At 49.1% G+C, this 15,740-nt stretch overlaps 1 protein-coding gene and 1 long non-coding RNA gene across 2 annotated transcripts; one reads left to right on the top strand and one right to left on the bottom strand.

Annotated features, from left to right (window-relative positions):
- Positions 1-11,334: 11,334 nt before the first annotated feature.
- Positions 11,335-12,953, top strand: LOC100274518 (uncharacterized). The gene is made up of 4 exons (NM_001148875.1): positions 11,335-11,697; positions 11,778-11,994; positions 12,081-12,293; positions 12,395-12,953. The coding sequence occupies exons 1-4, from the start codon at positions 11,411-11,413 to the stop codon at positions 12,653-12,655; spliced, it is 978 nt and encodes a 325-aa protein (NP_001142347.1). The 5' UTR covers positions 11,335-11,410; the 3' UTR covers positions 12,656-12,953.
- Positions 12,954-13,435: 482 nt separating this feature from the next.
- On the bottom strand, positions 13,436-14,917 carry LOC109940351 (uncharacterized). Its single transcript, XR_002263153.1, has 2 exons — positions 14,541-14,917; positions 13,436-14,198 (listed from the first exon to the last, which is right to left on the bottom strand). It is a non-coding gene; the product is annotated as an uncharacterized lncRNA (long non-coding RNA).
- Positions 14,918-15,740: the final 823 nt, after the last annotated feature.

Raw genomic sequence — 15,740 nt, 5'->3', positions numbered from 1 at the left:
ACTTGTATTGTAATGTGGCCTGTTGGCCGTTTTCGCGCACTTGTGCTAATCCGGCTGCACCCTTAGGCGACTTTTGCGTGGAGTGTCGATTGACACACTTATTGCGCTTATCCGGCTGCACCCTTGGGTGACTTTTGCACAGAGTGTCTTTTTAGTAAAAGATTTTGATTGACGCACTTATTGTGCTTGTCCGGCTGCACCCTTAGGCGACTTTTGCATGGAGTGTCTTCTTAATAAAAGACTTCGATTGATGCACTTGTTGTGCTATTCCGGCTGCACCCTTAGGTGACTTTTGCGCGGAGTGTCGATTGACGCACTTGTTGCGCTTATCCGGCTGCACCCTTGGGCAACTTTTGCGTGGAGTGTTGCACGCGAGGGTAGTCTACGCTACCTGTCGCGGTGACTTCGAATTGGTCGAATGCCAAAGACCGTCGAAGCGGTCTTTTTCGACATGTTGCATCTGAGTTTTTGTTTTTGCGGGGGCTTTTGCTGGTGTATTACATGGCTCCGCCTCGTTAAAAACCTCACCCCCCAGGAGGAAAAGAGTGCGGGCCGGAATAACATTGTTTGCTGAATTACAAGGGCGCGTGGGCCCTGATGGTTAAACAAAAAAATTCTGAAGATTGTCAATGTTCCAGGAGTGCTCTAAGTCTTCGCCGGAAGGCGTTACTAGCCTGTACGCACTGGGGGATGCCTTCGACTTGACGATGAATGGACCCTCCCATTTCGGCTCCAGCTTGCCCCATGATTCTATCCGGGTGGTCCGAACGAGTACGAGGTCTCCTTTGTTGATCTCTCTTGGGACAACCGCGTTGTCGCGCCAGGCCTTGGTTTGAGCCTTATATTTGTTGAGGGCCTGTAGGGCGAGGACGCGGTCTTCGTCGATGAGATCTTTGGACGTTGGTTCGTCGACATCGAGAACTGCTGATGTGCTTGTTCGGGGCGACCCATGCTTTATTTCTTGCAGCGTCATGGCCTCGGATCCATACAATAGACAAAATGGTGTGAATCCGGTTGCCCGGCATTCTGTTGTGTTTAGGGCCCAGACCACTTCAGGCAGTTGGTCGGCCCATTTTCCCTTTTTGTCATCGAGAAGTCTTTTCTTAATGGCAGTGAAAATCTTGCTATTGGCGCGCTCGACGACGCCGTTGGATTGCGGGTGGTATACAGAGGCGAAGACAGGCTTGGTGCCGATGGAGAAACAGAAATCCCTAAAGTCTTGGCTGTCAAACTGTTTGCCGTTGTCGACTGTGAGTTCGGACGGGACTCCGAATCGGTAGACAATGTTTTGCCAGAAGAACTTTTGGGCAGTCTTCAACGTTATTGTGGATACTGCTCTGGCCTCGATCCACTTGGTGAAGTACTCGACGGCAACGAAGGTGAATTTGAGGTTCCCTTGAGCCGTAGGCAGTGGTCCGACAATATCCAGCCCCCAGCGTTGAAGTGGCCATGTGTGGGCGATTAGCTTGGTGAATTGCGAAGGGTTGCTCGAGCGAGGGGAAAACTTTTAGCATGCTTCGCAAGACCTCACGACTCGATTCGCAGTACAGATTATTGCGGGCCAGTAAAATCCTTGACGGATCACCTTGGCAGCGAGGGCCCTGGGTCCTGAGTGGGAGCCACAAGTTCCGCTGTGGACTTCGCGAAGGATTTGAATGCCTTCGGTTTCGGTCACGCACTTTAGCATGGGCTGACTGATCCCCTTCTTGTACAGCTGGCCCCCGACTAGTGCAAAGTCCTGGCTTCGGTGCTTGAGGCGTTTGGCCTCATTGATATCACTTGGGTGGTAATGTCCTTGCAGATACAAAGTTATTGGGGCCTACCAATCTTCAGTCATGATGAGGTTGACAATGTGATGGCCTTCGACGTCATTAGTTATTTGTAAGCCTTCTGGGTTGCGGACAACTGGTGTGCCGATGACGTGGTAGAATACGTCGGAGGGCAAGGCCTCGCCTTTGGCCACTGCCTTAGCCAACGCATCGGCCTCTTCGTTCTTGGCACGGTCCACATGTTGTAGGGTGAAGCCCTTGAATTGTTTCTCGAGATTGCGGATAGCTGTGAGATATTGCATGAGCGCGGGGTCTTTTGCTGAGTATTCTTTTTCGACCTAGCCGGCAACGACTTTGGATTCTGTCCTGACTATGCAAGTGGTGACGCCGAGTGCTCGCAGTTTGCGAAGGCCCAGGATGACGGCTTCATATTCTGCTATGTTGCTGGTGCATCTGTCAGACTCCAAGGCAAAGCTAAGGCGTGTCGCGTATTTGTACTTGACGCCTGTGGGTGACGTGATAATTATCTCTGCGCCTGCCCCGCATGGCACCACGCGCTGTCACAGTGGATGGTCCACAGTTTCTCTGGGGACTCTTCTTGCTACCATGTTGGCCCTGTCCAGTCAACGATGAAGTCTGCCAGGACCTGCGACTTAATCATTGTCATAGGTTCGAAGGTGATGTGATACCCGGAGAGTTCGGTTGCCCATTTTGCAATTCGGACGGACGCCTATGGGTTTCTAAACAGTTCCCCCAGACCCCTGTCCAATGTGACCCGCACCTTGAACGCTTCGAAGTAGTGGCGCAACTTGCGCGATGCCATGACAACTGCGTATGAAATTTTTTCTAGTTCAGTCATGTTGCACTTGGAGGCCGTGAGGACTTTGGAGACATAGTAGACTGGGCATTGTCGTGTCGTGCCCTCTTGTTCTTGCTCCTGGACTAGCACTGCGCTGACTGCACATGGCGAGGCTGCAATGTAGAGTAGCAAAGGCAGCGAGGGGTCGGGGCTGGTAAGACTTGCCAAGTCTGACAGGTGTTGCTTGAGTGACTCGAAGGCTGCCGCCTGCTCTGGTCCCCATGCGAAGTCTTTTGCGCCGCGCAGTGTCTTGAGAAAGGGTAGACTTCATTCTGCGGATTTGGAAATGAATATATTCAAGGCGGTCAGTTTGTCTGTCAGTCACTGGACATCCTTGGCTGACTGCGGTGGTGTCATGTTGATGATCGCTTGGATCTTTGTTGGGTTGGCCTCGATCCCTCGGTGTGACACCAGGTAGCCAAGTATTTTTTTTCCTGGCAAACACCGAAGACGCACTTCTCGGGGTTGAGACGAAGTCATGCGTCCCGCATATTAGCGAACGTCTCCGCGAGGTCGGCCAGGTGATCTTCTTTGTTTTTGCTCGTGACGACGATGTCGTCCACGTATGTGAAAATGTTGCGGCCCACTTGGATTTCGAGCACCCTCTTGGTGAGGCAAGAGAAGGTTGACCCGGCGTTCTTGAATCCCTCTGGCATCCTGATGAAGCAGTATGTGCCGAAGGGGAGTGATGAAGCTGGTGCTGGCCTTGTCTTCCTCTTTCATGTATATCTGGTAGCCGGAGAAGCAGTCGAGGAGGGACATGACTTCGCATCCGGCTGCGCTATCGACTATTTTGTCAATCCGTGGCAGCGAGAAATTGTCCTTGGGATAGGCCTTATCAAGGCTGGTGAAGTCGATGCACATGCGCCACTTGTCGCGTTTCTTTTGTACCACGACCACGTTGGCGAGCCATGTAGGATAAGCGATTGGTTCGATGAAGTTAGCTTCCAACAAGCGGTGCACCTCGGCTTTGGTGGCTTCGGTCTTTTCGTTCGACATTTTGCGCAGTCATTGCTTTCTTGGGCGCACCAAAGGGTCGATGCCCAGACCGTGAGCAATGATGGTGCAGCTGACTCCAACCAGGTCGAGGGCGGACCAAGCGAAGACGTCCTTGTTTCGGGAGAGATAGGAGATTAGTTTCTCCTCGTCTCGCGAGGTCAGGTCTTCGCTTATTACGACCGTTTGCTTGGGCATGGCCGGATCAAGGGGTACCGCCTTCGTTCCGCTGTTGCTCTGTAGCTGTGCATTGACTTTTTCATCTGCGACTAGGTGGGTCCGTTCGAAGACTTCGCGTTGTGCTGTGAGGCAGTGCACATTCCGTTGGCCTGGAACAAAGTCTCTTTCAATATTGCGCGCAGTCTGCTGGTTACCATAAATTGTTATCACGCCTTGCGGACCCGGAATTGTCATGCAGAGGTAAAGTCCGTGAATGGCCATTTCAAGTTTATTGATGGAGCCCTGGCCCATTATAGCGTTGTACAGGTAAACCATGTCAATGATATCGAAGGTGACCTGCTCGCTCCACGCATTGGGTGCCACACCGAATGATAGAGGTAGTTCTATCTTGCTGACGGGAAAGGTGCCCTTGCCGCCGAAGCCATATAGGGGGTTGTCCGAAGGCTTGAGTAAGTTGTGGCTGATACCCATGCGGTCAAAGGCGTGTAGGAAGATGATGTCAGCTTGGCTGCCATTGTCGACCAGGACTTTGTGTAGGTCCCAGCCTGCTACGCTGCAGTTGATCACCATGGCATCGACGTGAGGTGTGCTGCGTAGATCAACATCTCTAGCGTCGAAGGTTAGTGGCACATGTGACCACCTTGTTTGTACCACTGGGCCCGTGAGAGCGACGTGGTTGACGCTTCGGTAGTGGTCCCTCTTCTGCCGCTTTGTTTCGAAGTCGACGCTGGACCCTTCGGTGATCATGTGGATGACTCCGCGATATGGCTGCTCGGCGAAGTCTTCCTGCTTTGGTGCTTGGGGTGATTTTGGTGGTGTGGGTTTGGGTGATGCGGAGGCGGATGTGGGGGTGGAACAACTTGTACTTCCTGATGGTGCTGGTATGCGTGGTTGGGTGGATGCGGGGCGTGGTCATTGTTGTATGGTTGTTGTTGGTGGTGGTGGTATGTGTGCGCGACAACTCTCTGGTTGTTGGCTGTCTGTGCTCGAGACATCCTGTCCCTGGTGGCCTTCGTTTCCGGGCAATCACTTGTTGGGTGTGCGCAGTCCTCGCCATGAAACAGGTCACCTTTGACAACGGCCCTGGGAGGGGATATTCCTGACGGCGAGTGGCCTCGCCGGCGGGGTGCTGGTTGGCTATGTTGTGCACCTGTTGCTGACTGCGGCTGTCCCGTCTAGAGTCTGGCTGCGAAGGCCTGGTCCAGGTTCTGCTGGACTGCGGAGGGTCCTTAGGCTTTCTTTGAGATTCGACTTTTCACTGATGTAGCTCTTCGGATCTGGCGTACTTCTCGAATAGTTGATATAGCTCTTGGACGTTTCTGGGTGGGTCCCTGATGCAGTGACTGTATAGGACGCCAGCCCAAAGGCCACTGATGGCGTAATGGATCGTGATGTGGTCATCGACCGATGGCAGTTGTGACTTGAGAGTCAGGAACTTGCGGTAGTACTCCCAAAGAGTTTCCTTCTCTAGCTGCTTGCAGAGTGTAACTCGGCCAAGGCGTCAGTATCGGGTCGGTACCCTTGGAAGTTGAGCAGGAACTTGTCCCTGAGTGCTTTCCAGGAGTTGATGGATAGTAGCAGCAACCTGGTGTACCAGGTCAAGGCCGGACCCCCGAGCGCGATGATAAAAGATTTGGCCATTGTGGCATCACCCCCTCCAGACGATGCAACAGCGACTTAATAGCTCATGATGTATTGTGTTGGGTCAGTGTTGCTGTTGTACTTGGGGTAAGTCCCTGCCCTGAAGTTGGCGGGCCACGGTGATGCTTGGAGTTGCGGAGCCAGGGGGCTTCGCTCATCAAGGTAGTTGATCCCTTGGAAAGCTGTGGCATGCGGGATGAAGGGCCTGCGCTGAGGTATGAATAAGTCTCTGGTTGGGATGCGCTGTTGGAGGGGCGGTCCATGTTGAAGATCATGCTGGCCTTCGCTCTGCATGAGCGTGATTTCTTGCTCGAGCTCCCGAGCTCTCTGCTCCTCGTCTCGTATCATCTGGCGCACCTTGGCTTGCGCGGTGACACGTTGGCGCTTGGCCTCGAGGATGTCTTTCTGCTTTTGGAGGTTGTGGTTCTTGATGCGCAGGGCCCGTAGCTGTAGCTGTTCTTCGGCCGAGATGCTGATGACTTCGCCGTCCTCTGCTGTGTCTTTGCCCTGTTGTGGAGCGAAGCCTGGAGGTGGTGCTCGTGGTAGTCCTCCGGAGCTGCAGGTGCGTAGGGTGCCTTCGGGAGTGGGGGTGCTCTTGGCGCTGTCTTTTGCTGAGAGCTTCGTCTTCGGAGGCTTCTTGGGGGGTGTTCTCTGCGAGGGCCTTGCCTTTTTTCTCAGCCAGCAGCGCTGCCTTCGCTGCTTCGTCGATGGATGGGGTTGCCTTCGAACTAGCTCGCTTGGGTGCCATCACGGGTGGTTTGTTCATAGCACGAACGGTGGGTGCCAAATGTTGCTACTCGCCTTTTTGGGCAAGTTGATCCAACGGGAGAGTGGAGAGAGTGTTTGCAAAGTCCGGCGAGAAATGGCAATAGATTTGTTAATCTGGTCTCTCAAGGGCACTGTACGGGGGTATTTATAGTTACCCGAGTGTCAACTGTCCTCTAGTAAGGACATTTATGCCCTCGGGTACCCGGACTATCCCCAGAATATTCCCACAAGGGGAGGTTACAGACCGTCATTACAGAAAAGGCTATTACAGATGAGGCCCGTAACACGCTTATCCGCACGGGGCCCGTTACAGTGGGCCGAATCCCACATGGGCCTCCGGGCACGATGAGGACGTGGGACTAGCAGACTTCGTCGGAGTCTTGCCTTCGTCTTGCAATGGAGAGGACGAAGGGTGACCGCATTGGCGCTCTCGGCTCGCTCGGGCGTGGTCTTCATTGGTGTAGCGAGGCGATGAAGGCATCGAGCGAAGGGTAGCGTCTTCGCCTTCACCCCAATAGGGAGCTGAATCTGTGATCTTATTTAGTCACTGTACCATGGTGATCACCATCAGAGCGTCTGACAGAGCAAGTTTTAGGGCCCAGATCTCAAATTTTTATGTGATAACTTGTTTATCCTCCTATGACAAAGTTGTTGATCTATAATTCAACTTTGATCTTGCTATAGTAACCACACCCAGATACTCACTGGATCATTCTCAAAAGAGCTCCCAAAGTTCATCCCAAGTCACTGTCAGTAAAAATTCAGATTCTGAATTGACTGACAGCCAGACTTTAGGGCTATTTATCTCCAAATTTTGTATGACACCAAGGTTTAATTACTTAAGCAAAGTTATGCTCCTATAGTAGCTCTATAATCTTGATGTGTTGACCTAGGGCAAATTCTTTATGAATTGAGAGATATAGGGTTCCAAAGTTGACCCTATGCACTGAATTTCAGACTTAGGCATATATGGTTTCATGGGGTACTTTTTTCCAAATAAGTCCAAACTTCATTATTTGGCTTGGAAATCCTCAAAAGTGAAAAGTACTTGATTTGTAATGTTCTAGTACTTAGATATTTGCACTTTGGTCCAAAAGTGCACAATTTTTGCACCTACCCCCCTAGAGTTTTAATTAGGGTTTCCCAGGGGTCTTTTCAGGGTTTTTAGTACTTTAGGGTTTTGGTGTCACTAAAGTCCATCAAAGATGATATCTTATGCTCATTTCTAATGAGTTTTGAGGTTTTATCCTATTTTGACTTCACTTACATCCATAAGCCCTAACTCAGGGTTTAGTGCCCTACTCTAGGGTTAACCATTCAACAAGTCCTACATCACAACTTGATTGAAATTTTTACCTAGTGAATGCACTCTAGGTGTAACAAACATATGAAATGTCAATGCACATGATGTTATGCTTGAGTTTTAGTGCTAGTAACACCAGGGGTGTTACAAAGCAGAAGCGGTAGATACAAGGCAAGGACCAACAACGCCTAAACTTTGGTCTCTAAAGATTCTCCCCGATGATTGCTTTTTTACCTGTATGAATTCAAGATGGCTAAGCAACCCTTTGAGCCCTAATTACGCCAAACTTATTCTGATATTTAGTAAACAATTTTTACAGTTCATTTTTTACATTGACATAATAGGTATTGTACTCACAACCGGTGCAGTCACCAAGTAAATGCAACACATTAAAGAAACCTCTCGTCTTAGCTCTAGGATCTAGAATGAATGCATATAAATATAGAAGAGGTATGTCACTCCAATACTTAAAGAAATTCAGTTGCATTGGAAACACAATAGGTCTAAGATTCACATCTATTTCACATGCTTTCAAATGAGATGCAATTTATAGAATATGGTGAGGAACTAGTGGACTAGTTGGGTAATAAACACCAGATAGAACAACTGTAGAATCATAGTGAAGTTCTAGGAACTCCAAAATCTTCTCATCACCATACCATTGATTAGGGGCAACAATTGTGATGCATAATGTGAATTAATGAAGACAGAATAGAAATTCATGTACGGGACCAAGTGTTAAAGCATCAAATAAGTAGAATTCCATCGAACATCTATATCCAAGCCAAATTTTCTAGGTCACCCCTAGCTTTGCACTACTCTTTAAATGTTGCAATTCTAGAATAAGAGGCATTTAAGAAGTTAATTGCAGTTCTAAAATCTTCCAAATAAGGTTTAAGTCTCTTCATTCTAGATTTAATAAAGAGATTAATGATATGACAAGCACATTGTTGATGCTTAAGAGTGTACTTACTCCTATAATTAGGATCCTAAGGTTTAGGTGAAGGATCAGGACCCAAGTAACTAGCAAACAGAGGTGTCTGCATAGCCTTTAAATTCGAAAAAGCATTATCTAGAGTGACATATAATATCTTGTAAATCAACAATACTCCTTAACTACAACAACAATCCTTTCAACAATGTTTTCAACAGTATGTTTAACCTCTATAAGCCTAATAAGACCAATCACCCTTTTCTGTAACTCCCAATTAGCATTAACATAATGACTAACAACACTATTATCGTCCTCCTTCGCATTGCCATACCACATATCTAATGTTAATACAACAGAAGAAGGAACAGACAACACATAATTGATTAGCACATTACATCATTCAGTAAACAACTTTCCAAGATCTCTAGTGATGGTCAGTCTAGAAACTTTGGTAAACCTAGGGTAATGAATATGGGCAATGTAGTCCGCCTAGGCATGTGTCTCACCTATACCTAATGGAAGGTCAAGCCTAGTAATCAACCAACATAATTTAGTTCGAGCAACAATAAGATCATACTCCTAATTATGCATAGAACCATCAGAAAAGATGAGACTAGACCCTAGCAACGTGATCAACCTTCTTCCTACAAGCTTTGTAGTGCCTAAGCAAATGCCCAGCCAGCAGAAGATCTATCACACAATCTAGCCTTACACATTCTACAACATGCATGAATTCAAAAATTGGACCCATTCACTTTCTCAAAGATCTCATCAAAATCAATTAAGACACTAGATTTGCGCTTACCAACCGATGTACCAGTACCACCATCGGTGCTGCTAGAGCCGACCAGATTCTCGGTTGCCTTCGCGGCCCTCCACCACTGTCGTCGACGTCGACATCGATCGTAGCAGAGCTGGCATCGATGCCGAGCAAGGCAGCAACGTCTCCCCAAATGTCGTCTTCATCATCAGGGACAAGCCCTGCCGCGTGAAGGTCGTCATTGCCGGTGAGCGGATAGACATCCTTGTCATCTGCCATGCATGGCAACCTTCACCACATTTGATCGATCTCCAGCTTTGTTCCTCAATGGTGCGTACAATCACTATTCTCGGTCTACTCTAGAGGAGGAAGACGAGGCATTGGCAACATACCTACGCAAAATGAAGAAAGTTGGGGACCATAGAGAGGGATCTAGGGTTAGGGTTACGATTCATCTATGCAACCGGGGACCAGCGTCGGAGAAGACAACGACCGCCTAGACGAGATACACCAATTAGAAATGACTGTGAATGGGAGAAGAGAGACTAGGCGACAACTCGAAAACTCACATAGTTCACCAAGAGAGAGGGGGGAGAGGAGACAGGGAGAGGAGAGGGGAGAGGGATCAGGGAGAAGGGAGCTATATGTCAGTAGCCGTTAGGTGCTATATCGAGCAGTGGCAAGCCCAAGATTTTAAGGATGGTATTCGAAATTGTTAAGAGGTAAAAATATAGCCATATAAAATCTAAATATATGGTATGTCTTATGTATTATACCGTAATATATTACATACTAATAGTTTTATAGCATATATCAAACAAAACCAAATTTAGTTGAGCACATAACTAATTATTAGGTAAAATTGTTTAAATACTAGTGATAAGAGACAACCGAGCAAGGACGACGAGCTGGGGGCGAGTGTTGCACAACGCCACGACTAGCGAGAGGCGGCCACCAGGTGGGTGGACAATGAGCGGAACCACACAACAGGTGACCACCGGGTGTGGGCGACTGGGTGAGTGGGTGAGGGTGCAAGCGTGCGACGCGCCTGGAGGATGACGTGAAAGCGTGTGTTGTTGAGTCGTCGATTGGAGTTGAGGCACTAGCCTGCCAGACGTCCTAGTATATTTTTGATTTTAGCCTAAATACTAGGGATGTAAATGATACAAATATTATCTATTCGTATATGAATTCGATTTTAGATGCGTTCGTTTAGAAGTGGATTAAATGGGATTGGAGTGGATTAATCCATTGCTAGTCAAAACTGAATAGAAAGGGTTTTATTCCTTCTCAATCCCGCATGATCCACATGCAACCAAACAAGGCCTAAGAGTGCTGATATTCGATCTATATTCGAGTTTGGATATTTAGTATCTGATCCATGTCCGATCTGTATATGTATGTGTATACTCAAAGTTTGATATTTAAGATGCCGATCTATTGAAACAACTCGATAATATATGTATATGATGTGAATTTGAAGAACTAATATGAAGACAAATATGGAATGAGTAATATCCGTCTGTATCCCATCAGATTACATCAATTATTAAATATTATTAATTTTTTATATATACATATATAAGATTCACTAAATATATTTAATTTTTAACAAAAATCTTGGGTATTCATTTGAGTGTCCATGACTTACGCTAGGCCCGCCCCTCGTATCTAGGTCACGGAGTCGGAGACGGAGGCGACAGCGAGGCAAGAAGAAAGTGGAATCGTCGGATCAGAGTGAAGCCAGGTAGACGAGAGAGATAGAGTGACGTGTGATACGAGAAGCTAGGAGATTGGAGAGGGGAGGCGAGGAGCTGAGTGGTGGGTGGGAAATGGGGGTATATGAGGTAGGGCGTGGGGGTCGGTCGGACGGGCTGCTAACAGAGCACCCTAGCGGGAGCAGGCTGTACCGTACCGACCCATGTGCATAGTTTTTGGCCTAGACAAAACTTGCTCCCTAGACGTACCAGCCCAGGCCCACCAACTACCGGGCCAGGCCGTGCATGGGCCGGATGAAAAACACGGGTTTCGGGCCAGACTCAAGCTCCATGTACAACTATGGCAACTGGCCGGCTCGTCCTTTATAAGTACTGCCCGCCGGCATTGTTTATTCATTGGGGGCATTTGCTACACCACCACACCCACACCCCATCCCAGCACACAACAAGCAGCCTGGTTTACGGTAGCTGCTAGCAAAACAATGGAGAACCCTGCTCCGAGCATCGTAGTGGCCATCGCCGCACCCGTGGCGGCGGAGTTCGTGAAACTCACCTTCCGTGCCCTGTATATGCGCCGGGCTGGTCCTGGCAGCAGGGAGATGACTGTGCCGGGAAGGCCATCCGACCAGCTGGGCAGGAGAGTCGTCACTGACAGCCCCGTGTACGACGGCCGTGGCGCCGACGCCCGCCTCGTGGCTCGCATACAGGGAGTCACGGTCCTGGTCGGTAACGCAGACGCCTTGTTCACCATGGTGTTCGAAACCGACAGGTGTGTGTTCATCTTCAATTCACGTGCAAGCTGTAATACTGATTCATTCAATTCACCATCGTCTGTTGGTCATCAATCAGGCTAAAGGGCTCCACGCTCGTCATCAACGGAATGGTCACGGATGGGTCAGACGAATGGGCGATCTACGGCGGAACCGGGGTGTTCGCCATGGCCACCGGTGTCATGAAGAGAAGAAACCTTGCCGGCGGTAGCAACGACGGGAACTCTGACGAGCTTGCCCTGGAAGTTTTCTGCCCGGTGTTTGGCGCATCACAGCAACCAATTAGCAAGCAGCAGGTACTGTATGTCAGAGAGAGAGAGAGAGAGAGAGAAACAGCAGAATATATATTCTTGGTAATATACTAATCAGCTGCTGCATGCAGGAGTCCATCTCCTCCGTCACCAAGATCGGACTATGGGGCGGACAGGGAGGGTCGGCACAGGACATCACGGCAGAGCAGCCACCACGGCGTCTGCACAGCATCACCGTCCGCGCTGGCGTTGCCGTCGACTCCATCGAGTTCACCTACACCGACGACGCTGGGCAGAGGCGCACTGCTGGGCGGTGGGGTGGACTTGGCGGCAATGTTCGAACGGTGAGCAACATGCAGTAGTCCTCCATCGTATCATCCATCAACCTCTTCATGAAGCATAATGCATGTCCATCATCACTCGAACTCTGCATGCGTACGTGCAGATCGACCTTGGCGACGCAGAGGATGTCAGGGAAGTCTCGGGAACATACGGCGCATTTGAAGGTGCCATTACGCTGACCTCGCTCAGGCTCGTCACCAGCAGCAGAACCTGGGGCCCCTGGGGGGTCGAGAACGGGACGCGTTTCTCCATCACGGCGCCCAACGGCAGCAGCATCGCGGGATTCTATGCGCGGGCGGGAACCAGGCTCGTCGACGCTATCGGTGTTTACATACGTCCAGTGGTGCCAGGCAGGCCTCGGTGAACAAGCGAGCCGAGCTCGCTCGTATTACGAGCTGTAGGATTATGGTTCGGCTTGACTTGATGTAGGCTACCTGCTACATCATGCTCGATTCACTATCCTTTAATTCGGTCATCGTCGTCGTCTTGTCTCGTGTCAAATAAAGCTCTCTTGTGCCTATATACGGCTCTCATGGTTGTGCCGTGTCTCTATATGTTAGTGTTTATGTATATGTGGAGATCAAATAATGGCCTTGCAATAATGATCAAAGACTCGCTATGTTAATGATAATTTCATTTTATATATTGGTTTTTTTTGTTTCAGATTTCGGGTTTTTATGGTTGCATGGAATGTATACATGTACAAACGGGACGTCCGATCCGGCCCGCCAGGCACGATTAGGAAACCGGACCCAGCCTACCAAGCCCATGGGCTCATTTCGCTGCACGGATCTGGTCTACTGCGGGACTAAACAGGTCGAGCCGGCACGGTAAGCACGGAAAAAACGGCCCAAAAAGAGGGCAAAGCGGCCTGGAGAGCACGGTTTAGTACAAAAAGTGGGCCTAGCTAGTCAAGTGCTAACGGGCTGCGTCCGGCTAGCCCAACGGGCTCGGTTTCCCGTCCGGGTTCGGCTCACTTATTCGTGATGGGCCGGCCCGGGCCCATATAAAGCGGACTGGGTCGGGCTCGTACCGGTCCACAAAAACGGGCTTCGGGCTGGGCTTTCGGGCTTCATCACTACCATACTCTCGCCTTCTTTGCCGGAGAAGGGAAAGGGAGAAACCAAGAACACAAGACTTCAGATTTCAGCAAGTATACAAAACTGAGATTGAAGCCAAAGAACGTTATGGGCCGGACTGACAACCCTTCCTCTGATTAAACTTGAAGATCAAGAACACAGTCCAAGTACAAAATCGTTGTGGACCTCTCGGCTCAACTGGAGTCTACCTAGAGAGAAAACTAAGAGCTCTAGAATGAGTGCTCTAAACAAATAGCACTCAAGAGATGCTAGACGAACTAGCCATTCTCTCTATTTATAGAGGGTTATTGTCATTTCCTAAACTACTGCTATTTACATAGAGCCTATCCACTCCACCGGGCACGAAATGGACCAACTCCTAGGTTTTCGATTCGAGGGCCACATCCTTCACATGGAGTCGCTTCGCCTTTACGCACCCTCCGCGATCACGCCACGTGTCACCACCAGTTCCCTCTAAAACCTCTGCCGCTGAGTTTTGAGGCCCAAACTCAGCAAAACCCGCCATCCGTAGCGCTGTGTGGTTTCCAGGTCCAAACCACCAAACCTGCCATGAGTAACGCACCTCGTGCGCGTCCTCCACGACCAGACATGTGTCTCGCCAGTCCTTGACCACGCCGGCAATACAGTCCACTCCACCACGTCCTCGCACGAGTGCGTGTCCCAGGTGTCAGCTACCGCGTCTGGTCACCCGGCTACTCCGATCCATCAGTCAAGACCCGACACTCGCCCTTCACCGCTTTCGGTCCATCAGCATGAGCCCGCATGACCTTCGCCTCAGCCATCGACCACCATCCCTATGCTCCACACCTGCACAACACAAGTCGACCGACATAGTTGCACAAGCATAATCTCACGCTCTAGTCAGTCCACTGACTACCCTAGAGTGCTACCCATTGACAATCATTCATCATCAACCTGGACCACAAGGGACAAGTCAACCTTGTGTTCACACAAAACTTGTTGCGATAATCAGAAAAATGCACAACTGGGAACCAATAACATATTTACATTCGTTGTGATCATAATTAGCAGTACGAAACAAAACTGAGAGAACAACAGAATGAATCAACAAATTAACGCAAGAGACTACGTGCATGTTCGGTCGATCAGCCAACACCACCTAAATCGAGGAATCGACAACAAACTAACCTCATGATCAACTTCATCTCACGCTATCTCGCTAATCGAAGGTGAGCGCGAGGCTTATGGTTCCGCAGCACTCCCTTGCCCTGTGAAGCCAGCACTGCCGCCATTGACAATGATCTCGACCTCGCCGACGCCACTGCCTTGTAGTACTCCTGCTCCACATCCCTGCACCTTGTGGCTGTGGTCGCAGACGGTGGTGGCGTGGCTTCTAGAAAGATACCAAGCCCCATACACTAGACCTGGTACGCCGATGGCTACGTGCGCGGCGATGGAGTGCTCCCCATCGACTCGGCGCTCCCGCTCGATGAGGCTATGGACTCGGCTGAGCGCGCTGGCGCCGGAGGACAATGACGAATTTGAAGGGGTGGACACATAGGACCATGCGCAGGGCCGCGGGTAGATGCAGTCCATGCACATGCGAAGGAGGTGGTCGTGGAGACAAGGTCACATCACAAGAAAGGTGAGGCCTATGGCACGACATCGATGTATAGCCACACTAGTACACAGAAAAACTATAGTGACGGTCCTAAAACTATTTTCACTGGCGTTTTTCAGTGCCGCCAGTGCTAGGGGCCAGTGGAAATCGCCATTTCCACTGGCGGTTATTCAAGAACCGCCAGTGAAAATAGCATTCCACTGGCCGCCAGTGGAAATGCTATTTCCACTGGCGGTTTGTTTTATTTAGCCGCCAGTGGAAAGGTTTCCTGCCTTTTTTAAATTTTCGTACTGAAATTTATATATTTACACACACAAACATATATATATATATTGATATTGATAAACATGTAGTATTGATATTAAAAGCAACATGGAATTAAATTCTATCATACATTTATATACATCAAAGTCTTGTTTACAACCCTGTATGCATCACACATTATATACATCAAAGTTTTCACTTAAGCTCTAATAACTATCTCGGCTAAGAGATAGTCTACTAATTTCTGTTAGTATTCTAAACTCTGGCAAAGCTAATGTTCCGGAAGCATCGTGATATTTCCCTTCTGCGGGAATGACCTCTTTCAATATGAATGTGCACAGGTCCTCAACTATGCCATACAATGCACCTTCAGTCAAGTTCTTCGGGCTTCCTTGTTGAAATTGTTGTAAAGGAAGTTTATAAACATCATCTATTTATACTCAATAATAACACATTTGCATCTTTAATGACATAAATACATACGTGACTATTACTAATAATAC

This window comes from Zea mays, chromosome 6 (assembly GCF_902167145.1).
Source record: "Zea mays cultivar B73 chromosome 6, Zm-B73-REFERENCE-NAM-5.0, whole genome shotgun sequence".
In the NCBI taxonomy this organism is placed as follows: Eukaryota; Viridiplantae; Streptophyta; class Magnoliopsida; order Poales; family Poaceae; genus Zea; species Zea mays.
Note: the sequence above shows the minus strand (reverse complement) of the source record. Positions and strands in the feature narration are given on the sequence as shown.

Coding starts and splice junctions, on each gene's coding strand:
- LOC100274518 (NM_001148875.1), top strand. CDS start 11,411: ATGGAGAACCCTGCTCCGAGCATCGTAGTGGCCATCGCCGCACCCGTG. Junction 11,698..11,777: donor ATGGTGTTCGAAACCGACAG/GTGTGTGTTCAT, acceptor GTCATCAATCAG/GCTAAAGGGCTCCACGCTCG. Junction 12,294..12,394: donor TTGGCGGCAATGTTCGAACG/GTGAGCAACATG, acceptor GCGTACGTGCAG/ATCGACCTTGGCGACGCAGA.